The sequence below is a fragment of the Pogoniulus pusillus genome, chromosome 39 (assembly GCF_015220805.1).
Source record: "Pogoniulus pusillus isolate bPogPus1 chromosome 39, bPogPus1.pri, whole genome shotgun sequence".
Taxonomy (NCBI): Eukaryota; Metazoa; Chordata; class Aves; order Piciformes; family Lybiidae; genus Pogoniulus; species Pogoniulus pusillus.
This window is the reverse complement of record NC_087302.1, coordinates 6,741,282-6,767,631: the sequence shown is the minus strand read 5'-3', so window position 1 is coordinate 6,767,631 and position 26,350 is coordinate 6,741,282. Positions and strand designations below refer to the sequence as shown.

Here is a 26,350-nt window from a genome sequence, read left to right as displayed (position 1 = left end):
AGGAGGGGTGGGCAGCTGGTGTGAGACCCCAGCCTGCTGGAGCTGGTGACAATCCCCCGTGCCTGGGAGAAAACCCTGGCATCCTCCTCCTCCTTCTCCTTCATCCCTCTGGTTTGGGACGAGGAAGTGAAAACCCTGGGGCAGTGTCGCCTGGCCCCACAAGAGCTGCTGCCAGCCAAGCCGTGGCACCAGACACAGTCTGTGTTTCACTGGGATTAGTGATCTTTGGTGTTTGTGCCCCACTGAACTTCCACCCAGAAAGTGGATATTTGTGTTTGTACCCAGCAGGGGCAGGTTTAATCAAAAACAACCTTTAAAGCATTGCTTGGTTTGTTTGTGCCTGGCTGAAACGCTGAAATCTGAAACACTGCAGCTGCCCCCAGCTCTCCCACAGCAGGTTTCCAGCAGGTTAACTTTGGACTGGGATGATAACAAATTATCTGCAAAACACACATGTGAAGGCAGCTAAATGCCAGGCTGTTTGACTTGCCTCTCGCTGCTCCTACTTCGTTTTTCTCTGACTTTTTGCATCTCTTGATACTTTTTTCCCCCTTAAAAGCCTGTAAAGCAGGAAAGGGTAGCAGTGCTGTGATCCCGACGTGGAGCTTGCCCTCCCGCTCACAAACAAGGGATGGTTTTATCTATCCCCAAGCTGGGCTTGGGGAGTAACAGAAATGTTTCTTGTCCCACAAAAAGCCTGGCTTATCAGATGTTATTAGAGCAGGGATGCTAATTCAGATTGAGCAGTTTATTAGGCACATTTAGTCCTGTTCTCACAGACTCACAGGGTGCCAGGGGCTGGAAAGGACCTCCAAAGCTCATCCAGTCCAACCTCTCTGCCAAAGTAGGATGACCTATAGCAGATCACACAGGAACACATCCAGGCAGGTCTTGAACGTCTCCAGAGAGGGAAACTCCACAACCCACTTGGATAGTCTGTTCCAGTGCTCTGTCACCCTCACAGTGACAAAATTCCTCCTTATGTTTAAATGGAACTTCCTTCGCCTCCCCGTTGAGAGGAGCCCTGGGATTTGTTGAGAGGGTAGCTGTGGTTGGTGCAAAGACTTTCTTCAGAGGCTTTCTGGAGGCAGTGTCTGTGTGCACCTCACACCCCTGCCAGTACTCATGACATGGGCTGGCATGCTGCCGTGGAGGGTGGGTGGGTCAAAAGATGTTTCATGAGGCACCTGCACAAGGTGAGGAAGCAGTTCTGGCTAGCATGTGAGGCTCATTAAAGTGCTCGGTGCAGCTTCTCCTGTGGCTCAGCCACCAGCCTTTGGGTAAACCTGACACAAAAAGCAGTGCTGAATCTGCCAGTGAGAGCTGGTTTTGGTGGATGCCTGGCAGCATTTATCCAAACTTTGTCCATGGGAATGTGGGCATGGGAGGCAGGACTCAGGGTCTGTAAACCTGTTTTCTCCCCTATGGAGCCTGGCTATGCAGCTGGCCAGTGTGGCTGCACAAATGCTGAGGGTGATTTGTGAGGGGCTGTGGGTTATGAGGGCACAGAGGAGTGGGACTGGAGAGCTGGAGAGGCCACAGGCAGAGCATGTTGGTGGGGCAGAGGCAGGAGGAGATGGCAGCAGGCTGTTCCCTGATGAAGCAGGGAAAAGCTGCCTGCTTCCCACTCTCTCACTGCCAGCAGGGCATGAAATCCTGGCGTCCAGGTCAGCAGAAGGCAAAGTCCCCAGTGCCTGTGCTGGGGCCAGGACTGCTTCCAGCTTTCCGTGTACTTTGGTGGTGCCAGACTTAGGCCTGTGTTTGTCCAGGGAAGGGACCTGACCCACTTCACTCGGAGTCAGCTCCAAGCGAGCCTTTGGGATGGGTTCCAGCCAGCACCCAAGCGAGCCTTTGGGATGGGTTCCAGCCAGCACCCAGCCCCACTGCCCACTCCCCCTGCTCCACCAGCCGTGGGCATCACTCGCTCCTCCCCAGGGCCAGAGATGGCATTGAGCTGGGCCTTGGGAGTGAGCAGAGCCGGTGGGCTCCCTGCTCTGCCCATAGTGGGGGGTGCTCAGCGGCAGCAGCAGTCCTGTGCTGCACCATGCAGTGGCTGCGGGCTCCTCTCCGGGGATCTTTCCTCCAAGAGCACCTCTCCAGGGATCTTTCCTCCAAACAAGCATGGTCAAACAAAGCCAGGGGGACAGAGGCTTTCCTGACATTGTCAGTCCTGGCTCTTTGGGAACGGAACAAGTGGGTTTTGGAACAAGCAGCACAAATGTCTATTTACACGTGCACACAATAGGTCGTGTGCTCACCAGCGCCGAATAGGAGCAAACTGCAGCTACCCTGCCGGTGAGGGAAGAACTGGGACACGCTGGGGAAGCAGCACCAATAAACTCAGCCAACACACAGAGCTCTGCCTTTGCTGTCCATCCACCGACGTTTGCCTCCGTGCAGCCTGTGGGGTCAGCAGGGTGTTTAAAAATGCCTCTGCGTTTGAGCAGTTCTACCACTGCCCCTCTGAGCCAGGGCTCTGCTCTCTCTGTGGCCAGCAATCTCAGCTCTGGGGCTCCTCTTGGGGCAGGTGCTTGGGATACTGCTGCTAGGGAGCAGAGCTTGCAGAGAAGGGAGTGGGTGGCCACTCTGGCTGGGGTATTGCTGGCCCAGATTGCCACAGGTACCACCTTTCTCTCCCTTCTTGCTACCTGATGGGCAGTATGTTTAGGAAATACTCAGACAGCCCAGAGAGGGAGAATGGAGGCACCTGAGCAGCACTGCCAGGGAACAGACAAACATCTGCCCTGCCTTCCCATGAGTAGGATGCTGTTCACTGCACGGACATGAAAGATGTGTCTGCTTGGATAACCCTTCTGAACCAGCAGCTCACCAAAGGGCTCTGCATCCCTCTTGCTGTTGCTTGAGAAAATAAGCACCTCCTGATTTTCTCCCTGCAGCTTCTGCCTTTTCTTCCTGATGGATGCCCAGACACGGAGCAGCCCAGGTTGGGCAGTGCCTGTGGCATGGTCTGGGCACTGGCCTAGCAGAGAGAGTGGGCTCGGTGCCACCTCTGAGGATGGACAATGGGAGTCCTGAGGTGACATGCATGCTCTGCAGGCAGCTTCCTTCCCAAGTGCCTGCCAACCTGGTTGTCCTGGTCCAGCTGCTCCCAGGGTCTCCCAGGTGGAATGGCAGGAGTGGGCTCCTTGCCTTCCATGACCTGTGTGCTCAAGCCAGGAAATCCCAACCCTCTGGTACTTGCCAGGCTCCAGGTTTAAAAATACTTAAGGAAAATAATCCTCCAGTCTCGTTGAGGCCAAAGCAATTCTGGGCAGGTTTCAGAACAAATACTGGGGGTTGTGTTTTGTCTGTTCTCAGCAGGCTCTTGGCTCAGGGCTTGCTGCCTCCCCAGGGGCCTGCACAGCCACGAGGTCCCAGTGGCTGTCCTCGGCCCTGTGGTGGCTCAGGAGGGGAGCACAGCAGGCAAGATACCCACTGTGCACCACAGGAATGGCTGAATGGTGGCTGAGGCTGTCAGCAGGGTTTGGGAGCCTGACACTGCATGCCCAGGTCTGAGGTGCTTGCCCTGGCCAGCGCTTGCCCTCAGCTTCAGCCTTCTCTGTAAGCCTTCCTTGGCACAGCTTCCAGGTCTGCTGACTCAGGCTCTGCACTGGACCTCTTCAGTGACCCCCACCAGCAGGAACAGCTGCCCCAATGCTGTGGGCAGTCCTGTGCAAGCAGGCAGTGAGAGCTATGCACCAGGGCACCGTGAGGCATCTCCAACAGGCATCAGAGCCAGCTGGGTAAGCCCTGTGCCCGCAGGAAGGCAGCCATCTCCTGGCTCTCAGGCCATCTGCAATCCTCTGCCTCCCTTTTCAGACCTCTGAGAGTGCCTCCAAGTTAACACAGGACCAAAACCGTCAAGCACTACAGAGAGGAGCTGGATATTGTGCAGCATCCCAAGGAAACAGCTGCTACAGATGTGCCAAAGTAAGAGCAGAGCTGGAGAGCAGCCCTGGAGCTCTGTCCCGATGCTACCCTGAGATCACTGAAGGTGCCATCCTCACAGGAGCAGCCCAGCCACCAAACCCACCAGCAGTGGAAATGAATCCTAAAGATGCATGGAGTGGAGAGGGAGAGGCATGGCAGTCTGTTCGGAGATAAGCTCCAGGGCCATGAGTGCTTCCAGCCTGTCAGCTGGGGATCACACAAGGCACCAAGCGAGGCACAAACAGGCTCCCTGGGCAGGGGAACAAGGCAGAGTGAAAGGCAGGTGAGGCAGCGTTAGTGACATGTGAAGTTCTCTGGTGCAGGATAAGGTTAAATTACTTGCAGTACCCCCACCTTTTCCTCCCCACCCCAAGAACAGGAATAGAGTCATTAAAACAGCATGTTCTGGGAGAGCTGTGATCCCACAGGAGAGCTGGACACGGTGAGCAGCACACCCACCACCATGGCCTGACCCCATTGTCCCTGCCTCTTTCCTCAGGGAACCCCAGGTCTGCCAGAAAGCTTTTCTAAAGGAAGATGATCCCAGCATCTGGTGTATGTGGCAGAACAGGATCTCGTGCTGGTCAGACTGGTTTGGGTGACCCCAGCTCAAAGAGGACCGTGGTGTGGCCGGGCTGCAGCCAGGCGTTCAGCCCCGAGGACAGGGGCTCTGTGTAACCTATCATCATGCCCTATCCTGGCAGTCTGACGGCTGGCAAAAGCTCAGCTGCTCCCTGAGGTGAGATTCACCTCTGAGCAGAAGACCAAGCCCCCCTGGCAAGGAAAATGCCAGCCCCTTCCCCTGCCTGCACGAAGCACCAAGCACCTGTGGCAGATCTATGGGCAGGGCAGCTCCCTTGAGCGGAGGATGGGCGCTGCCAAGACGAGCTTGTCAGGCGGCCAGTGCTCGGGAAGCGAGGAAGGAGAGCGTGGAAAGAACGAGTCACTGCAGGGGGAAACATATGGGAAGGCAATCTGCAGGAAAGGACGGCAGCCCCCACACTCCCTGAAGAGTGAGTGCAGACCCACCCGAGGCCTTGCAGAGTAGTGAATTAGCATTGGAAAGGACATCCAACAGCATCGCTTTCCTCTGGCTCCAGGGACGGCAGGGAAGGAGGAACTGAGATACTATTTCTTGTGCCAGATAAGCTCCTCGGCAAGCAGTGACACGCTGGTATGTGCTGAGACCCATGGGAAGGACCCAGGGAACACTTGCTCAAGAAGATGAGAAAGAGGAACAGTGCAAGGGTCTAGAGAAGACCACAGCCTACATGTGACATCTCTTAACATTTGCTGTGCAGTCTCCATGTGGTGAAGGCTCCTTTATTTCTAGGCAGGCTCACCAAGGAAAGCATCCTCCTGGCAGCAAAGATGAGGTGTGTGACAGCTGCTGGGATGAGTGCCAGAGCCAGGCATGTGTCACAGCACAGCCTTGCCTTTCCCAGGCAGAGAAGCTGGGCCAAAAGTGAATGCAGCAGGCAGAGTTCTCCAGAGAGCACATTTACCCTCTTCCCATCTAGCAACAGTAGGGTGATCTTACCTACTGCCATGTGCCTCTAAGTGCCACCACCCCTTGCCATCCTCATCGGCTCCTGCTTTCTGGGGGCTCATATGGAGTTGGCAGCCACCCCCTGCCGAGGTCTCTGTCTGGGAGGCGCTGTGTGAGATTACCTTCTTTCTGCTGGCCTCACATCATCTCATGCCCTGAATCGCTGTGTCTCACCACTCGCTGGTCACACCGTGCCCCGGCAATGGGTTTTGGGAAGGAATTAGCTCTGCTACCACCGGCAGATGTGTGCTGGGCGCCAGCAGTGTGCTGAGCAGGTGTGGAAAAAACCCAGCTCCTCCTGATGACAGCTGATGCAGGTCACAGTCAGCAGTGGCCGGACCCAGGGGGACTTGGGACCTCTTTGTGGAGATGTGAGCTTGCCAAGGGGTGGTCTGTTGCCCTGGGGGATGGTGTGTGTGAGGCTGATGGCAGGCGGGGGGGGGAGGGGGGGCAGAGCAGCAAAAGGAGCCCAAATGGGTGGGAAGTGTCACCTCAACGGGTGTAAAGAGCAGCACAACTGCCAGGGATTTCTGTGGTGCACGAGTGACCATTTGGAACGTGTTTTTTTTTTCAGCAGACACTTTCTTCCTAAGAAAGATTATTTTGTAAACAATGCCAGAGGCAGTTGCACCAACACGGCCCTGAACAATGCTGTGCTTTTATCATCCAAGGGAGGCAGAGCCTGCACGTTCCCCGAGGACAGCACTCCAATGCCTTCTCCTCCCCAGCCATTGTCACAGGGTTGCTATGATGGGTAAACTCAGAGCCTGGAAGCTCAGCTGAAGCAAAATGTGAAGCTGAAAGTTCAGAAAAACCTTTTCCCAAAGCCTAGCCAGGAAACTAGGATAGATATCTCGAAAGAACAGACTTTCCCAGGAGATCTCCAATAATTCCTGGATTGGGACTCATGTTGTTACCTCTCTTATCAAGCAGGACATGCGTGTTCATGACAGATGACAGGGCTAGACATCTACACCTGCTAGAGACATTAATGAAGAGAAACCAGAGCTCCTGATGATGTTTTGAGATTGCTGCAGGTCCTTCATGTTTACAATGGAACACACAAAACCTGAACTTGGGTTGCTCTGCTGTGGCCTCCCACACTCTGGAGGTAGAATGTTTCAGCTGTACCCGACTTGGAACTCCGTGAGTGTCCACAACAGTGCAGCCAGTAGCAAGGCTGCAAGGCTGCTTAGAGTTGCTTTTCAAGGACAGCTTTGTTGCCCAATATCCTGAAACAATATCCTGTTTTCCTCACAAGAAAAAATTCCTAATGGGATTAATATTAAATCCGTCTTTTAAAGGAGACAAAACTGCAGTGGCACAGAACAGGAAAGACTCCTTTCCACTTTCCACGAGATGGAGAAACAGCAGCAGCAGCTGCCTGATGGCTTCTCACCTCACTTCTAGCTCACTGCTGCTCAGGCTCACCCAAGCTCTGCCATCCTCCACCTCTCTGCATCTGTTGTCTGCATTTTTCTAAACACAGCTGCGCTTGGAGCATGGTGCTGCAGCACCAGGACATGCTCTGAGGCTGTCGCACAGCTTAATTCATACCAGCAGTGCTGGGTCTCCTTGAAGGAACTCAAAGGAAGCTCCTGTCCTGGCTGGGATCCCCCTGCAGCATTCCCCACCTCAGCCCAGACCATGCAGAGCACTCAGTCCCAGATGAGCTGTCAAGGAATGGCAGAGCTAACTGGCACTTTGAGACAAAATTGCCCCCTTTAGATGATTATTCACCCTGTTGCCTAAGCAAGCCAGAGCCAGACCTCTCCCTCTTAGGTCAGGCAGAAACAAGGCGGATCAAGAAAACCTCCCACCCACTGGTGCTCTGGTTTGGTGTGTCTGGCCTCAGAAGTGGGTGAATGAGTTTGTTGTAGTCACCCTGCTCTCCTTTCATGGGTGCACCTGGCTCACTGGGTGCCCTGACATGCTCAGAGCACACCCCCAGCACCCCTGCAACGTGCTCCTGCAGCCGTCGTTTCCCCTGACATGAAAGGGCTCGCACCTCCTGCGCAGCTGCTGCGGCCTCATCTGTGCAGTGTCACCGCAGCGTCTCTGCTGCTCCCCTCCTGCCCTGCCTGGGCTCTGTGCCACACGGCCCCGAAGCGAGTTAGAGCCTCAGACATGTGGCCCAGCGGACAATTAGTGTCACCAGGCTGGAAAGAGCAGCTCAGGAACACGATGGAGGTGAAAGTGCTTTGTGCGAGCGTTTAGTGCCCACAGGGAGCAAGGAGCACTCAATGCGTGGGTGCCAGATGTGTGGGTGCCACAGGCGGTTTGGCATTGAGGTGGTGAGGAGATCAGCTTGGTATGAGGCCATGCTGCCAGCGAGGTCCTACACATTGGCGCTGGCCATGCCAAGCCCGGGCCTGTTTTCTCCCGTAGATCCCAAAGTGATGGGAATGCCAGTGGTGCCCAGGCCTTGCACCCACTGCCTGGGGCAGGCAGCAGAGTTTGCATCATCCGGGATGATGGCAAAGGGTCCAGGAACATCCCCGGTGCATCGCCCCACCGGGGAAGAGCAGGCGGCTAGCTCTGATTAGCGGCTGTGAGGGACTCTGTGGTGCCCATGTGAAGCACCGTGGGCAGGGGACAGGGCCAGCGGCTTTGAGCGTTCGGGACCGCTTGGCAGCGTCCACCCGAAAGAAGCCCTTGGGACGTTGCAGGGCTCGGTGGTGTGAGGAGTGGAGCCAGGCAGGGCACGGGGGGAGCCCCTGTCCCCCCCCCCCCGAGTGACACCCGCGCACAAAGAGGTAGGGGAAGTCCCGAAGCTGCTGCTGCGTCAAGTCCCAGCAGCATCCGGCCCGGCCTCCCGCCGCCGCCGGCGGAACCGGCCAGAAACCCGCTCCCCGGTGCCTCCGGGGACCCTGGGACCCGCGAGGAAGCGAGACTCGCGAGGGCCGGAGCGGCGACGGGGGTCGGGACTGAGGGGGGCCGCAGCTCCCAGCCACCGCCGCCTTTCCCCCGCCGAGCCGGTACGTGCCGGGACGCACGGCTGGGCCGGGCTCTGCTGCCGACCGCGGGGGCCCCGGGGGCCAGCGGGGGCTGCCGGGGCGGCACGCACGTGGCGCGGGGGGGGGCGGGGCCCGACGGCAGCCCCGCCCATCCCCCCGCCCTCCGTAGCCCTCCGCCCTTATAGCGGCGGGGGCGGGGGAGGGAGCACTCGGCCGGCGGCGGCACGCGCAGGTAGGGCCCGGCGCCGCTGCGGCGGCTCCACGTGGCGAGACTGAAGGGGACGGGGGTCGGGCTGAGCTGAGCCGCGGCTCCGTTCAGACCGGTAGCTCCGCACAGACCGGAGCCGTTGCGCCCGGCGGGGAAGGCGGGAGGGTTCTGAGCATAATGGGGCTGCAACTAGTGGCCGGTCGCACGTGGGCGCAGCCGCTCTTGGCGGACCGAGCAGTTCTCCGCCAACGGGTCTCGCTGTGCCAGGTCCGGGCCTTCCGGCGCCCCCGCCCCGGGGGGGTGCGTGAGGATTATGTATGGGCTGCGTGTTCCGTTCCTGTCCTGGCCCAGCCGCCTGGGTGAGGGTCCCACGGTTACTCTCTCTAGTAACGAGCCGCCCCTCCCTCCGCTTTTCGCCGCCTGCGCCACCGGTGCGCCCCGTGGCCGGTCCTGTGCGGGCAGAGCCGCCCACCCTGCGTCCTTGTCCTAGTGACCCGCGGGCAGGCGCCAGCGGCCCCGGCTGACTTCAGGCCCCGGGGTGCCCTGTCCCGGGGAGTGCCTCGTCCCGGTCCGGCTGATGGGGACCGGCAGGCCCCTCCGCTCTTCGCCGTTCCACACCGGCGCCCCCCGGCTTGTTTATGGGGCCACTCGTCCTGCGGTCGCGATAGCGGCGGGGCAGAGGCGGTTACCGGCCTGCCTGGCTCCCGATAAGCGGAGATAGCTCCGGAGAGGCTACTCTGGCCGAGGCCTCTGGGAGCCGGGTGGAATACAACTCCGGCAACCATGGGTGGGTCTCCCGTACAGGGGCTGGAGCTTACGGGTGGGTTTCCCGTATGGGAGATGGAGTGCACGGGTGGGTCTCCCATGCTGGGGGGGAGGGCTCGCCCCTTCTCCGGGTAGGCTCCTGCGGAGCGCCGTTGCTGGGGACGGCGCCGAGGCCTCGGCTGCTCGAAGTCACTCGGTAGGGGAATCGGCGAAGCCCTTCCAGCAGCTGTGTCTCTCTGCGGCGTCGGTCCTGGCGAGCAGGAGCCCGCAAGACCCAGCTACAGCGCCAGGACAGGAACCTTTCCATGGCTGTTTGGGCCTTGGCGAGGAGGAGGCTGCACCTATTCGTGTCCTCATCGTCGGGAAGCTGGGGCCGACGGAGCTCGACCTGGGCAGCGAGAGGCTGTTGAAAAGCTCTGGGAGGGAGCATGTGGCAGCTCCTATACTTCCCTGCCTCCGGTAGCAGCAGGAGCTCGCCCTGGCCCAGGGTCCTATGGCCGCTCTGTGCAGCAGCGTGGTGGCCTCTGGAGGCATTGGCGAGCCCCAGGGTGGAACTGTTGGGGACGTGAGCAACGCCGGTGGCACCTGGGGTCCGCAGGGGTCAGTGGCACACAGCAGACCTGGTGCTGCTTCACCTGGCCTGGGTGTTCTGGCTTGGAGCCCGATCCCGATCACAGGAAAACGGCATGCAGGCGAGTTCGGAAACTGACCTGAGAAAAGGAGATGAGGAGGAGGTTGTGGATAATTTGTACCTGGAGTGAGAGAAGTAGGATTTGAGTCCTTCTCTGTGATAGCAAATTTCCGCACAGCCCCTTCTGCTGGGCCCCCACCTGCCCTGTGCGCTCAGTGCCTTGCATCGGGGGCTCCTGATTTATCAGCGCTGTTACTGCTCCATCGCTGGTTCCTCGTGGTCTTGGACTTATAAGCAGCTTGTGAGCCAAAAAGAGGAGTCCTTTTTTAGTTGTGTTACAAGAAACATGAAATCTTCTGATACTGTTTTTGTGCTGTTCTGGGAGCCTTAAGCCTTTTTGTGGCGCGCAGGCATCCCATTTTCATGCAAAGTGAGGTAATTTAGTGCTGGCTGATTCTCCTGGGTGGCTTTGCTCTGAGGCTTTCTTGGCTGTGCCTAGAAGGAGAGGAGCAGGACTGAGAAATGGGCCAGAACACGGAGTAGCTGCTGTGTGCTGGGAGTGGGGGTCGTAGAGGTGCCCGCAGAGCTGCTGTTCAGTGGTTTTATGGGAAGGGACTTTATCAGCCTTGGGTTAATCACGGGGGTTGTGGATCTCTTAATTACAACCAGGTGTTTTGCTGTATCATTCTCAGGCTTCCCTGTGTCCTCAGGTGCTTGAACCCTGAAGTCACAGGGTGCCTGCGAACCACGTTGTAAAGTTGTGAAGCTTCTCTTTTCGGGTTCCTGAAAAGGTGCAAATGGTTGTGGGTGCTTTCTGCGAGCTCCTGTCCCACACAATTGGTTTAGTTTATCAGGCAGCAAAGGTGAAAAATATCCAGTGCTCTAATTTTGTGTCCTTTATGAGGAGTTGAAAAGCTGCACGTAGGCTCGGGGAGGTGAACTGCATCTCGTTAAGCACAAGAATGCTCATCTCATTGTTGCACTTTTATGGCTCTTCCTATTTTGCCTGCAATCAGCCTATAGCAGCCACGTGAAGAAAGTGGGAGCTTCTCATGGTGTTGTATGTGACTCACTTCCAACCCTGCCTCTAAAGCTGCTGCAGCCGAGTTGTGCTGCAGCCAAGGAAAATACATGTGGGGCTGTGGTTAACTCCCAAAGCAGCAGTCACCTGCGTGATAGGTGAAGGTCTTCTACCTCTCGACTGCCTTGAGGCCTTGGGGGAAGTGATGCTATGGTGGCAGCTAGGAGCAAAGGCTGCTTACCACTCCCTGCCCACAGCAAGTCTGATCTGAGCATGGTGGCTGTGTGTCTCTGGGGTTCTGTGGCTTGGTGCTACCCATTCTGCTGCAAACTCCCGAGTGCCCCATTGCTGCCCGCTGGGTATCTGATGAAAGAATGCCGATGCTATTTGGTACCACATTTTTCTCATTCTGAGGATTTCCTGGTGGGTACGGGATGTCCTGGGAGCGTTCCCGGGCACTGCTGGTGTGGTGCAGGGAGGATCAGCTCTGCTCCTTGGCAGGGCACAGCTTGTCCTCGGGGTGGAACTGAGACCATGCACAGGGGCTGGGAGTTCCCTGTCCTCTTCTGAGACAGGAGGCTTGGTCGGCTGGGGGTGCTGCAGGTTCCATCCTCAGGGAGAGGAGTGAGAGCACAGTCTGGGGCTGTATCGCCAGCAGTGCCTTTGCTCTGTCCCAAGGCAGGCATCGTGTATTGTGAGGCTTCACTTTTTCATCTTGTGCCCTTTGGGTAAGTCACTTCAGACCCACGTGTGGAACTCCCCAGCAAGGGTGAGCCTTTCTGCAGCCCTGCAGCTCCCCAGTGAAGTGCCAGCAGTGACATGACCATGAACACGGGGTGGGCACCTGCCAGCCCTGCAGCCTATGGATGAACCATCTGCATGGAGCTTGTTAGAGGGCTCTGGGTGCTGTGCCTGGGGTTGAAGCTGGTGTGAGCCCGGAGAATGCCCATGAGAGCTGCTCCACATCATGTCCTTGTAATTCATTTGCAAACCCCTCCAGGTCTGTCTGCAGGGTTTTAGGTCAGCTCCTGGAGAGCTGAGGCCTCAGTCAGACTCTGGGATAGAAGTAGGCTGGGCTCATTGGTCTTGTTGGTAGCCTCAGCTTGGCTTTGGACATTCTTGTGGCAATGATGCCTGGTCCTTGCTGAGGTTAGACATTGCTGGTGCTAAAATTGGGCAGGGCAGCCTAAGGTGGGAGCTTGCTGGTATGTGATAGGCAGGAGCAGCTTCCCATCACTGGTGGTGGCCTCACGAAGCTCCTGCCAAACCGTCCCAAGGCTCCACTTGCAGGTAGCTGCAGCCTTCCACCGGCTGTGCACCATGGCTGTCCTCGGCTGGCTGAGGGCTCTCTGCTGCAGAGCCCAGCGCCGAGTGCCCAGGGAAGGGCTCTGGCTGACCAGCAGCACCAGCTGCTGGCGGCGTTGAGTGGGCTGCTGCCTGTGTCTGCAAGCTGGGGCTTGCTGGTGGCAGTGGATGCAGCCGGGAGCGAGAGGGGAGCAGCCGCTGATGCCGCCGTGCCCCATGGCGTCTGCCTGTCTGCGTGCCCAGCTTCGCTCCCTGGGCTGGCAGAGCGGGGCACGTCTGCGGGTGCGCTGGCCGGCCCCGGGGGAGAGCGCTGAGCGAGCTGGGGCGGTGCTGACACAAACCTGGAGCTCGCCCGTGTGGGCCCTGAGCAAGCCCTGCCCGTGCTGACCTGGGCTCACCCCGCGAGCTGAGCGGGGCTCAATCGGGCATTGTGCCGGTGCCCGGCGCTGGGCAGTCACGGAGGCCATGTGCCGACAGGTTAAACCCCGGCTGCGGGCGCATGCTGGCATTACAGCGCCCTGCTTAACGCTCTAAACCCGCTTAAAGCTGGTGAAAGTGGTGTCTCATTAGCTGGGAACAAGCTCTGCTTGCCTTGCTTCTGGCCCGCCGCAGGCCGGGTTCGAAGCTCTGAAGCGCTATTGGCCGTAAGCAGTGCGCGGTTGCCGCCACCTCTGCTTCCCCAGCAGTGCCTGCAGGAGCTCGCTGCAGTTCCAGGGACCAGAAGAGATGTTCGAGGGCTGTTAGATTCCCATGTAGACAAATGTTCTGTGGGGGTGTTTAAGGCCTTGTGCTGTTCCCACTGCATGGTGAGCCTGAGAGAATCTGTTGCTGTGAGCTGAGGCTGGGCTGGAGTAGATGTTTTAGGCACCTGTCTGGACGATGCTTCAGGATGGAGCTAGTGGGAACTACTCTCCAGGCTCCTAGGAGCTGTGTCCCCCTCCCGTGTCCCCCTGTGCTGGGGGCTCAAGTTGGAAGGCCTTTGGGGAGCAGGCAATCCTGGGCATTTTGGTGCTGGTATTCACTGACCAAATGCTGGATCCAGCTGGCAAAGGGAATAGGAGCCCAAATGGCCATCGTCATAAGGTAGCGATGTCCCTGGGGGACCTTGCTGCTGCTGAGACCCCCCTGTAGGCATTGTCACATCCCTCTTTGGAGCAGGTGGCTGGGAGCAGAGGCAGCCTGCCTGCAGCAGTGCTGGGACCAGCTGTCAAGGACTTCACAACTACTGAGGAGTGTGCTGAGATGCCAAGGGAGTCTTTGCATACAGGGGCACTGGGCAGCTCTGCCAATCCCCATGGGTGATGGGCTCTGCTGCCTGTCCTCTTCCAGCCTCAGTTCTGCCACGGCTTCAAGCGTCTTGCTCCATGGAAAGGGCCGTGCAGGCTAACAGGGCAGCAAATGCCAGGTGAGCCTGTGCCTAGAGCAGGAGAGCCTTGAGCTGGAGCCATGTGCAAGAGGTGCGTGGTGCCTGGGCACAGTCTCTGTGTGAGTGAGGGCTGTGCTCCTTCCTTTGACCCCAAAAAGGAGCAAGGGTGCTTTCATAAAGGGTTTGCCCCAGAAATATTTGGTGGCATTTACAGGACTGTATAAATGTGAGCCTCTGTCTTTCTGCTCTGGAGCCCTGCCAGCCTGGGGCTCTCAAAAGCACAGCAATTTGCTGCATTATGTAACACAGTCTTGAAATCTTCCTGTTCCAGGCCTCTCTGGAGAAGAGGTATCACTGCCTGTGTAGCACCTGAGGCGGAAGGATTTTGGTCTTGGTGAGACCTGAGGTGGTAGAGACTTGGTTGCCTGCGAAGCCTCAGCTCCTGCTCTCAGCAGCAAGGTGCAGAGGAGGGTTGCTGTAGGCTACCCATTCCTGTGGATTAGTCAGGACGTTTACGGGGAGCAGATGTGATACTTGCAGTCATTACTTGGTCTCATCAGTCTTAATTACTGCAAATATGGTTATTTTATTTCCTAATAGGGCCAACTGTAGCTGGCTGCCTGGCAGCTGCGGATTTGATTTCCAAACACGTCTTACACGTTGCAGCTCTTCCAAAACAGCTGCAAATGTCATAACTATGTTCTGGGTGTATTATTTTTTTTCCCCACTTTGCAGAGGGGAGGGAAGCTTTCCAATGGAACTGGCTGTCTTACATCTGCTCTCTTTTTTTTTCTCTCTCATGCAAAGCTACTGCGCGGGAGCAATGAGAAAATCGGCAAGGAGCCTTAATGTGGTTGAGGGAAGAGCTTTCTAAAAGTGGCCTTTCTTAATCAGGATTTTCTATGACTCAGGGAAAAATGTTGTGGCATGCAGAACTCATCCTGTAAACCCTCTGGCGTCAGGTTTTGGGAATCTTGCTTCATGGTCTCGATCCTTGTTCAGCTGAAAGTTTTTTCCACACTCTCTCAGCAGTGCAAGAGAGGTCATGCCTAACCCCACAGAAGGCTTTTGCTTTGCAGGGGGATACCACCTGAGCACCCACAGGAGGAAGAATGCTGCTTGCAGGGAGAGAACAAACAGATGAATTAAGCCACAGTAATTTTGGTGCAGTCAAGCTCCTTGGCAGCGGTGGAAGAATTAAACCTCTGTGTCTAAGGAGCAAAAGGGAAAAATCCCCAACACCTCATCAGCACCTTCCAACTCTTGCTTTGGACAGCTTTTATTGCCAGTAGTTTTAATTAGTGCTACCAAGTGGATTATTCCTTTTGGTAGCTTTTATTGCCAGCACCAGGTTGTCTCATCTCTTAAACATCAGACGCAGCAGTGGTGTTAGGTGATGCTTTAAAGTTTGCTGAATGCTCTGCGAGGTCAGTAGGACTCAAAGCAAGAGATGGCTGAGAACTCCAGTTTGCAGTTTGTGTGGGGTGATGTGAGGACGGTGAGACACTGGAACAGGTTGCCCAGGGAGGTTGTGGATGCTTCCTCCCTGGAGGTGTTTAAGGCCAGGTTGGATGAGACCTTGAGCAATCTGTTTTAGTGGGAGGTGTCCCTGCCTATGGTGGGGGGTTGGAACTCGATGAGCTTTGAGGTCCCTTCCAACCTAAACCATTCTATGAAGCAAAATCCAGGTTCATAGTGGCTATTCAGAAAGCTGGGTGGGCTGCTCCCCACACTGAGCCACCAGGGGTGCATGGTGAGAGCCCTGCAAAGCTTGGCACCTTCACAGGATGATAGGGTTGGAAGACACTTCTGAAGGTGTAGTCCAACCCATCTGCTAGAGCAGGATTGCCTAGAGTGAATCACAGGAATGCATCCAGGATGGTGCCCACAGGTCTATGTTGGCTCTGACTTGTGCTGTGGGAGCTGCCTGCAGCCAGACCTTGCCGTGGGTGGCTTTGTCCGGTGGGCTGCCGAGTGTGGCTGTGATCCGTGGGGATCTGAGCGAGGGAATCGGCTCTGCTGGCTCCTGGGCAGAGTTCAGCTGTGGACGTGCCTGGGGCAGCGTCTTGTCAATGATTCCTTTGTTGGAGTACAGGGTGGCTCAGATCTACTCGTGATGGTCATGTGTGGCACTGGCTGGGGTGCAGGCAAACTCCCTGCCAGCGAGGAGAGCTGTGTCTGTGCCGGGCTGAACCAGCCGTGCCAGTTTACAGAGCCTCCTCAGCTCTGTGTCTGCCTGTCCCGGCTGGGTCTGAGGCAGCACCTGAGCGTGTCTGGGTGTCGGGTGGCTCTGGCAAGCCTGGTGCTGTATCAGGTAACTTGGTCTCTGGCTTTGGTGCTAAGTGGGAGCAGAGGCTCCCTGTGACTTGGGGCTGCCCTGCAGATGGGGCATCAGGATCCTGGCCTTGGATGGGCACCGAAGCGACATGGAGCAAGCAAAAGCAAGGCAGTGCCTGTGGTACTGTGTGGCGTGCTGAGGGCATGAGGGGACATGCCAGGTAGATGTTGGCACGTCAGCAGCTGTGGAGGAGATGGTAATCACCCAGAGATTGAATGGATGGTGCTATAAATAGGAGGTTGCACCTCCCTGAGCTGGCACGGGGCTGTGAAGTTGTTGCTATGGCTGATGTGACCCAGGGAAGCTCTGGAGAAAGCTCCTGCCTGAAGGTGGCTTTTTCCTCGAGTGGAAACATGAACAGTGGAGCAGAGGACTGCAAGTGAAACAGCCCCGTGTCCCCTCTGCTGATGGTGCTTACTGTGGTTACGGGGGTGGTCTCTGAGAGGTCATGGGGTGTCAGAAGATGTCTTCTCAACTCAGCAGGGTGTGCTGGAGCCCTGTTGCTTTGCATGCTGTAGCCCAGGTCTGTGAGCAGCTTGCTCTGATTGCAACTTCTTCCTGGGACAGCTTCTCCTGCTCTCTGCTGCCTGCTCAGCCTTGTTTGGGCAGCCACAGCTGCGGGTGGGATCCAGCTGTGTGGCAGCTGCAGCGCAGTGATGCAGGAGTTGCCTGTCTCCCAACTGATCTGAATCAGCCTCTCCCTGTTGGCCTCTCCAAGGGGATTCCACACCTCAGCAAGCTTGGATGACATTTCCCCACTCATTTTGGTTCTAGTCCCTGCTGGGTTTTAACTTTGAAGGTGAATTGTTTTTACACTTGGGTGCTTTTGTGAAACCTGCTGTAGGCTTCTTGGCAGGGGAGGAGGATTTGGCCACAGCTGGATCTGTGGCTACCTGGCTGGGGCTAAGCCCCAGGAAGCTGGGCTCTGCTGGACTGCTCTGTCCAGACCCCTTTCTCTCCAGACAGGGGTGGGAGCCTCCCCTGATGACTGCTCAGGCTAAGTTTAGCCACAGCCTCTGACCTTCTGAGCCTGCCAGGCTGGCTGGCAGTGCAGGGACACATGGCTGCTCTTTCCTGGAAGGAGTGGAGGTGTCCTGGCTCCTGGGTCTGGGCTGAATTCCCCTGGGGTCTGCATTTCATAGCCTGGGTGTGCTGCTCCTGCTCTGGGAGGCCTGGGGCTCCCTGGTGTTTCCCTGTGTGCCAAGGCAGTGCTGGGACCACCTGGAGAAGGTGCAGGGGCTCTGCCCCAGGTGGGTGGGCCCCAACCAGCCCAGCTGCTGCCCTGCTCAGCTTTCCGCAGGTCCACCCCCATTACTGGTAGCTGTGCCGTGGCTGCAGCTGGCAGGGACAGGGGCACTGGCTGCCCTTTTCAGCCCGGGGACAGGATGTCATGTCTTCAGCTTGCTGCTTAAATTTCTGGTGGGCAGGACTCTCAAAGGCCAGCAGCAACCTGAGCGTGTGCTTTGGGATGGCCTTATGAGGCCAGGGTGCTGGTGAGCCTTGGGCACTCCTCTCTTAGATCAGCTCTCTCAGGAGGGCTCTGAGCTGCTGATGCTGTGCCAGCCTTGCAAGCAGGGCTCAAGACATGCCACTGCATGCCAGAGAGTGGGGATGCAGCTGTGTGCTTTTAGCTGAGGCAATTCTTTGTCCTTTGCAGGTTTTTGAACCCCCACTGAGTCATCACCAGCTTGGTTCAAGATGCCACCGGCCGTCGGAGGCCCAGTGGGATACACTCCTCCTGAAGGAGGGTGGGGATGGGCTGTGGTCATCGGAGCCTTCATCTCCATTGGGTTTTCCTATGCCTTCCCCAAATCCATCACTGTGTTCTTCAAAGAGATTGAGGTCATCTTCAACGCATCCAGCAGCAAAGTCTCATGGATCTCCTCCATCATGCTGGCTGTGATGTACGCGGGAGGTAAGTGGGCTGCAGGCAGCAGTGCCTGTGCTTGTGTGTCAGTGTGGGATGCAGCTCTGCTGGAGCCAAAGAGCAGCAAACTTGCTTCCAAGCTGGGAGTCTCCCCTTACACGAGAGCAAAACTTTTTCTCTTTGTGAGTTTGCTTGAAGGAGGTTGCTCAGAGAGTTCTATTTAATGCCCAGGATTCAGAAACCAGGTTAATCTGTCCTCTGCAAAGCTGGGAGGAAAATCTTTCCGGGGAATTACAACTTGTGTAATTCTGCCCTTGTCCTTGTTACAGTGCACTGCAGGCACACTGCCTCCAGTGCCCGCCTGAAGGCCAGGAGCTGCTGTGCCGTGCGTAGGAGCCCTGCTTGCAGGGCCTTCGGGATAAGTCATCATCATCTCTTTTGTTAACCCAGCAAGCAGTGGCTGCTTCTAGGGATCTGTTTCTGGCAAGTTCCTGTGGCTCAGCTTTGCACTGAAACCTGGCACTGCCTCTTCCTTGCTGGTGCCCAGCAGTGCTGTAGGCAGCTTGTGCTGCTTAAGGGTGCCAATGTGTGCTGAAAGTACAGGGACATGAGGAGAATAAAGCAAAACTGCTTCAACTGAAGCAGCTTCCCTCCCCCATCCTCCAGAAACTGCTCCTTGGAGCCTTTTAATCCTCAGGCTGTCTGCTGTGTGCTTGTCTGGATCTGGTGAGGAGCAGGCTCAGCACTCGCAGCCCTCTCCTCGCCAGCCCCAGTGTCTCTGCATGGGGTCTCTGGGCTGGAAGAAGCTGTTACTGAGTGCCTGCTGCCGTGTCCACTTCAGAGGCCACCCGGGGCCGGTGCGGTCTCCGCTGGCTGCCCGCCCGCGGCTGCGCTGCCTCTGCGCATCCGAAGGAGCTGACGCCAGTGCCCGGCGAGCGCGGGGCTGGGCTGTGCCCCAGGCTGGGCTTTGTCCGGGCGCAGCCAAGCGCCCTGCGTGCGCCCTGCTCCCGGCGGTAACGAGCTGGGAACTCGAGAACGGCCTTAATGAGGCACAATCTGGGGCAGTCCTAATAGCTCAGAGATGGTCCCTCTGGGTGGCACTGCCTGGAGCTGGCCCTGCAGCTGGGGCACAGCTCCCAGCTCTCTGCTCCATGGGATCACAGGATGTTGGGGGTGAAGGGACCCAAAGAGATCGAGCCTGCCCCCCCTGCCAGAGCACAGGTCACAGAGGAATGCATTCAGATGGGCCTTGGAAGTCTCCAGAGAAGGAGACTCCAGTCCTAGGCTTGTTCCCCTGTCCCACTTCCTCAAGAGTGATGTTGCCTCTCCTGCTCTCCTGGAACTGTTGCCATGAAATGCCACCTCGAACCATTTGCCTGTTAGCTGGTGGGGAGGGGATGCTGAAGGTACCCTGGACCTGCCTAGGTGCATCCCTGGCTGCTGAGCATGGGAACTTGCTGCTGCCCCACTTGCTCCTTCCAGGGCTTTTGCAGCCTCAGCCCAGACCCTCTGCAGGGTCTGAGTTGTGCTGAAATGGTCGCAGCGTGGATCCTGTTCTCCCTGTTTCTCTGGACAGCTTCCTGTGGGAACTGCATGCTTGCTTGGAGGCAGAGAAAGTAGCTCATGTCCCTTCAAACTGTCCTGACTGCTGGTGTCTGGCAGTTCCTGGCCAGGGCTGGGGGTGGTGCAGCAGCATGTCCAGCAGCACTGCACAGCTGCCCCATGCAGTCATCACCTGGGTCAGTGGCTGCAGTGATCTCAGGAGCCTCTTTCTCAGCTCCAGGGAGGATGAGGGAGGACTTTGGCATTTTTTTTCACAGCAGGAATAATGACAGTAGGTTAGCTGCCACTGCTCAGAAATGCTTCTTGCAGCTCGGTGAGGTAGGAGTGGGTGTGAATGCTTCCTTTTGTTTGTTTTAATTAAAAGAGGAGGGAATTGCCCCCAGGGTGCCCAGTGATGTCCTCACAGCTTCCTAAAGGCTGTCTATGGAGCCTGCTGCTCCAGCCTGGATTTCCTGGAGGAAAGGCTGCTGCTGCCTTTAGGCTCTGTGCAGGCACCGCACCTTTGCCAAGTTTAAGGTGCAGGCTTTGCAAAGCGCTGAGCGTTCTGCAGGACAGTGTGTGGGGCCTGGGCTGATGAGACAGCCCAAGGATCTGCTGCTGCCTCTCCTGCACCTCAGGCCACTGCTTTTTCCCCACTGCTGGTGGCACTAGGTCAGGGCTAGTGGTATGGGCCGCTCTGACTGGCACATGGACACCACTGGCTGCGGGGCAGTTGGATGCTGCAGGGCTGGGGTAGCTCCTGCTGCAGATGTAACCTCCTCCAGGCTTTGTTTAAACTGGACAGAAAGGTCAAGTGGAGTCTAAGGACCCATGAACAACATGTTGACAACCTCGGTGTCTGTTAATGGCCGAGCTGGGTCTGTTAATATTCAATGAGTGTTCATTCAGCTTATTTAAATCCATTTTAGTGTCTGTAGAGCGTGCTCCAGGCTATCTAATCGCTGTTTGCTTTGGATTAGAGCTCCCGATAATGAAGCACTTGAAAGGTGGGTGTGCAGAGCACTTGGGCTCTTCCTGCTGCAGAGGTAGCAGTGAGAACAAGATCCCTTCTCAGGGAGCTCCTCCTGCACCCGCTGAAGCTGTTTGTTCACAGCTTTGTCTGGTCTTGATCAGCAATCTCTCGCTGGAGATAGGCAGCTGCTCTGCACTTTGCTGCTGAGATCCCACCCTGGGATGGGTGGGTGGCTGGAGGCAGGTGGCTTTACCCCATTTCAGACCCTGTCCCTAGGGGCAGTTGGTGCTCAGGCAGCTCCTGGTGTAGCCCCCCGTAAGCAGATTGCTCAGCAGTCCCAGCTTGCCATGCTCTAACCAAGTACCTCTTATCTCCAGCTGCCCTTAAATCTCCTGTCCTCTCCCTTGGCCCCCTGCTGGATGCAGTGTCACCGTGTGAAAGCCAGCAGCCTGGAGCTGTCAACCTCCTGTTACAGCTGTCTTGTCTCATGCAAAAAGAGCTCATCTTGGTGCATCTCCCTCCACTCCCCAGGTCCCATCAGCAGCATCCTGGTGAACAAGTATGGCAGCAGGCCCATCATGATCGCAGGCGGCTGCCTCTCGGGCTGCGGGCTGATTGCAGCCTCCTTCTGCAACACGGTGGAGGAGCTCTACTTCTGCGTGGGGGTCGTGGGGGGTAAGTGATGGGGCAGTGCTGAATGTGTGAGGCCTCTCCTGAGGCAGCACAAGGAGCAGCTTAAACCCACAGAGTAAGAGGGAGTCTTTGAATTTGTGTCAATCCGCGTTCCTGTTGTGTGTCCCTGTAGGAGCTGCTCCCTGTAGGAGCTGGTCCCAGTGATCAGGACGTGGGACTGGTGTCTGATGCTGAGAATCGAGAGGATCTGTTGTGCCTCCCTGGTTAGAGCTGTGCCCTGCCCACTGGCAGAGCTTTGCCACGAGCTAGAGTGGTTCTTCCTTTCCAGTTCCCAGATCCCCATGTGTGGCTTTGCTGCCCCCGTGCATGGTTTGCTGCTGCCTCCTAGGTTGGCATCGGGGGCCAAGTGCTGCTCCTATGGTTGAGGCTGTTCAGTCTCGAGAGGAGAGGGCTCTGAGGTGACCTTATTGTGACCTTTCAGTGCCTGAAGGGGGCTACAAGCTGGGGAGAGACTTTTTAGGATGTCAGGTAGCGATAGGACAGGATGGGGGTGGAACAAAGCTGGAAATGGGGAGAGTCAGACTGGATGTTAGGAAGAAGTTCTTCAGCATGAGGGTGGTGAGAGCCTGGAATGGGTTGCCCAGGAGGTGGTGGAAGCCTCATCCCTGGAGGTGTTTAAGGCCAGGCTGGATAAGACTCTGGCCAGCCTGATCTAGGGTAGGGTGTCCCTGCCCATGGCAGAGGAGGTGGAACTGTCTGATCCTTGTGGTCCCTTCCAACCCTGACTGGTTCTATGATTCTCTAAGTTCCTACTGCCAAAGCAGGAGTGGGCAACCCTGCTGGTCCCACCAGCCCTTCTGCTGGTGCTGCTGGCTTCTGAGGGATGGTCGAGCTCTGATCTCTTCTCTCTTCTCCCTTCTCCTTCAGGCCTTGGACTTGCATTTAACTTGAACCCAGCCTTAACCATGATTGGCAAATACTTCTTCAAGAAGCGCCCCTTGGCCAATGGGCTGGCCATGGCAGGCAGCCCTGTCTTCCTCTCCACCCTGGCACCCGTCAACCAGCTCTTCTTTGGCATATTTGGCTGGCGTGGCAGCTTCCTCATCCTCGGTGGTCTCTTGCTGAACTGCTGTGTCGCTGGGTCCCTGATGCGGCCCATTGGCCCCAAGCCAGATCAGCTGAAGAAAGAGGCCAATAAGGAGGTGCTGCAGGAAGCTGGGAAGGTGGTGAAAAAGGATGATGGTGACACCAGCACAGACCTCATTGGTGGGAAGGCCAAAAAACAGAAGAGCACACTGTTCCAGACAATCAACAAGTTCTTGGACCTGTCCCTGTTCACGCACAGAGGCTTCCTGCTCTACCTGTCAGGCAATGTGATCATGTTCTTTGGGCTCTTCACCCCCTTGGTCTTCCTCAGCAATTATGCAAAGAGCAAGAAGATTGCTAACGAGTCTGCAGCCTTCCTGCTCTCCATCCTGGCCTTTGTTGACATGGTGGCCAGACCTTCCATGGGACTGGTGGCAAACACCAAGTGGATCAGACCCAGAGTCCAGTACTTCTTTGCCATCTCTGTGATTTACAACGGGGTCTGCCACCTCCTGGCCCCCATGTCCACCACCTACGCTGGCTTCTGCATCTATGCTGGCTTCTTTGGCTTTGCCTTTGGCTGGCTGAGCTCAGTCCTCTTTGAGACCCTGATGGACCTGGTGGGAGCTCAGCGCTTCTCCAGTGCTGTTGGCCTGGTGACCATTGTGGAGTGCTGCCCTGTGCTGCTGGGACCACCTCTGCTAGGTAGGCTGTGCTGTGCCCAGGGAGCTCTGCCTGGCTTTGCAGAGCTGTGGTGGGTCACTCTGAGCAATGGGTAGCCTTTGGCACTGGAACAAGGTGGGGCAAGTATTGTCCTTGAGACCACCCCAGTGTCTGAGGGGGGTTGAAGTGGGGGCTGAGTCCCTGGCACAGGGTTGGGGAGCAGGGGCTGGAGGAATAAAAAAAGAGTTCCTTACAGTGAGGGTGGTGAGACACTGGAACAGGTTGCCCAGGGAGGTTGTGGATGCTTCCTCCCTGGAGGTGTTCAAGGCCAGGTTAGATGAAGCCTTGAGTGACCTGTTCTAGTGGGAGGTGTCCCTGCCTATGGTGGGGGGTTGGAACTGGATGAACTTTGAGGTCCCTTCCAACCTAAACCATTCCATGAAAAGCTGAGGTTGATTGGCTTGGGCTGCACTGGGGAACATCTCCACAACCTGGAGCAGGTCTGAGAGTATCTTGCTAAATTGTCCCTTCTCTGTCTCTCAGGGAAGCTCAACGACATGTATGGTGACTACAAGTACACATACTGGGCCTGTGGGGTCATCCTCATCATCTCTGGGATCTACCTCTTCATCGGGATGGGCATCAACTACCGCCTGGTGGCAAAGGAGCAGAAGGCAGAGGAGAAAGCAAAGAAGGAAGGGAAGGAGGAGGAGACCAACGTGGACGAGGTTGAGAAGCAGAAAGAGGCAAACAACGACGTGACCCCCTCGCCTCAGAAGAGCACGGAGGACGGAGTCAAAGAGGAGGAGAGCCACATGTGAGGGACCGGTGTCAATCCCGGAGCGTCGGGGAAGCGCCACTGCCCTGGCGCGGCGGTCGGGGCGGTGCTCCGCTGGCCTGGGCAGCTGTGAGAAGTGTTTAAACCAGGGGTTCATTTTAACCAGGCTCTGAATTGTCTTTCCATCTGTGTTCAACAAAGGTGTCAGGGCTATGCACGCAGTATCCTCGTGTCGGGGCAGGGGGGCTTTTATACCGGGGCTTTTTAACAGTAACATGAATGTACTAATCCGTGCCTTAAGCTGAACCTGCACCAGCCTTAGCTCTAAGCCGTGCTTTAGCTCTGTATTCTGCTGGGGGGGTGGGGTTTGGGGGGGTGTCTGCCTGTGTTTTGTGGGAGTTCTGTTGTTAAAAAGCCATAAAAAGCAGGATACTGGATTTGTTGAAGCATGATGGGTTTCGGGGCCAGCCCTGGATGAATCCTGCTTCACACGCTTCTTACTGCAAGCCCTCCGTGGAGGGGGGAGCTGGGCATGGGGCAGGGTGGTCTTTGCCCCTGTGCCTCCTGCCTCTGTAGGTGGTCTTTAGGTATGTTTTGAAAACACTTTAGCTACTGTAGTTCTTAAATCCCTCTTCTCTAGCTGTGCTCTCACGGGATATTCGGGTTGGAGACAGATGGCTGTGGCTCACGCTGGGCAGCGCTGCCCGGCCCCTGCAGCCCAGCCCTCTGTGGAGTGGGCTGGGATCCTCCTGCTCCCCAGCTCTGCCCTGGCAGTGCCTCTTGCCAGCCCAGCTGTGAGTGTCATGATATACATGTGACCCTAGGGCCTTGGCTGCTGGTGCTGGGTTTTGGGACTTCCAGCCCTGGTCCTGCTTGCCCCATCCCTCTCACGGGCGGGCATCCAGCAGAGCATCCCTGCGCTCGTTTAATCCCTGTGCCAATGGATCCCACCCAGATGGGTATTTGGGCAGAGCAGAGGGGTGGAGGTGGGTGGAGCTGGTACATCTGTGAGACCAAGCCTTCTGCTTTCGCTCTTCTATCCCTTAGAGTAAACCTCTTTTACTTGCTTCTGTTCAACTGAGACCTTAAGGCGGCCGATGCCGAACCACTCATCTAGGACATGGAAGGGGGAGGAAAGAATTTGTACGTATTTATTTTTTACTTTTTAGTGCTGGAAAATATCTCAACGTACGTGGAGCAGGTTTCATGGCTCTCAAGTTCTAGTAAATGTTGATCAGAAATGATGTTAAGAGGCTGAGGTTTTGTTTTTGGTTTTTTTTTTTTCAAATAAACTACCTTTTTTTTTTTTTTTCTTTCTTTCTCTCTTTCTTTCTGTTTTTGATTTGAAACTGTTTGTCCATCAAATGTGAGACTTCTTTTCCTAGAATTGTGCTTTTGTGTGCCAGAAGACCCTGTCAGCTTTGGGGGAGAGGTGAGTGTGGGGGCCTGTGATAGCTCTTCTAGGATCCCAAGGCTCCTGCTGAGTCTTGCTGGCTATGAAAGGTGCTGGTTTCCTTCCAGGGTTAGATGCCACTTTGCCACCACATCATCTGCAAGAGGAGGGTTTGGTTGGGTTTGGTCTGATCCCAGCCAAGTGTCTCAGCACAATCTGGTTTGGACATCCCTGCCCATGTCAGGGGGTTGGAGTGTGGCCAGCAGGTGGAGGGAGGTGATTCTCCCCCTCAGCTCTGCTGAGACCCCACCTGGAGTACTGCATCCAGCTCTGGAGCCCCTGGGACAAGAGGGATGTGGAGATGCTGGAGAGTGTCCAGAGCAGGGCCAGGAGGATGCTGAGAGGCTGCAGCAGCTCTGCTGTGAGCACAGATTGAAAGAGTTGGGGCTGTGCAGGCTGGAGCAGAGGAGGCTCCCAGGTGACCTTCTTGTGGTCTTTCAGTATCTGAAGAGGCCTCCAAAAAAGCTGGGGAGGGACTTTTGAGGCTCTCAGGGAGTGCCAGGACTGGGGGGAATGGAGCAAAGCTGGAGGTGAGTAGGTTCAGACTGGATGTGAGGAGGAAGTTTCTCAGCATGAGAGTGGTGAGAGGCTGGAATAGGTTGCCCAGGGAGGTGGTTGAGGCCCCATGGCTGGAGGTGTTTGAGGCCAGGCTGGCTGAGGCTGTGTGCAGCCTGGTCTCAGGTAGGATGTTCCTGGGCATGTTGGGGAGCTTGGAACTGGCTGCTCCTTGTGGTCCCTTCCAACCCTGGCTGATGCTGTGATTTCCCCCTGTCTTTCTTTCCAGGATGCCTATGGAAGCCTTGAGCTCTCTGTTGTGAGAGGGGTGGACACTCTCCTGAGTGATGGGCAGATGCCTGCTGTCACCTGTCTGTACCTGTGAGCTGAGTGGGGCCACTGCTGTGCACAATGTTCCTCCTGATTGAGCCATTCTGGGGTCCCTGGAGCCCCTGGCAGGGTCATGTCCTGCACTGCAGCTGCTTTCCTTGTGGGTTCTTGGCTGTGAGGCCGTTTTGGGCTTTGTTTTGGTCTAAATCTCACAAAGCAGGTTGGTGTTTCTTTTCATGCTGTTGAGTAACTTCAGGAAGCTGACTGGTTTGTACAGAAGGGGTTTGTGGTACCGAGCCGAGCTGTGATGCTGCAGGGCTAGGCTCTATTTGCCTAAGTGGTATTGCTGTGGCTGCAGCAATGGGTTTGTGGCACAAACCAGCTCTCAGGGGCTGCTCCTGTTGTCTGTACCTACTGAAACAGGGGCAAGCTGCCAGCCCTGTCTGCTTCCTTCTGTGTG

The 26,350-nt window shown here is 56.5% G+C and overlaps 1 protein-coding gene across 1 annotated transcript; it reads left to right on the top strand.

The window, feature by feature from the left end:
• The first annotated feature begins 8,584 nt into the window (after positions 1-8,584).
• SLC16A1 (solute carrier family 16 member 1) lies at positions 8,585-24,922 on the top strand. The gene is made up of 5 exons (XM_064173732.1): positions 8,585-8,668; positions 17,728-17,985; positions 20,984-21,127; positions 22,013-22,876; positions 23,378-24,922. Exons 2-5 carry the CDS (start codon positions 17,769-17,771, stop codon positions 23,653-23,655), a joined length of 1,503 nt encoding a protein of 500 aa, XP_064029802.1. The 5' UTR covers positions 8,585-8,668; positions 17,728-17,768; the 3' UTR covers positions 23,656-24,922.
• Positions 24,923-26,350: the final 1,428 nt, after the last annotated feature.

Excerpts from the sequence above, each read along its gene's own strand:
- SLC16A1 (XM_064173732.1), top strand. The coding sequence starts at position 17,769 with ATGCCACCGGCCGTCGGAGGCCCAGTGGGATACACTCCTCCTGAAGGA. Across the intron at positions 17,986-20,983 it reads GGCTGTGATGTACGCGGGAG|GTCCCATCAGCAGCATCCTG; the intron begins GTAAGTGGGCTG and ends TCCACTCCCCAG. Across the intron at positions 21,128-22,012 it reads CTGCGTGGGGGTCGTGGGGG|GCCTTGGACTTGCATTTAAC; the intron begins GTAAGTGATGGG and ends CTTCTCCTTCAG.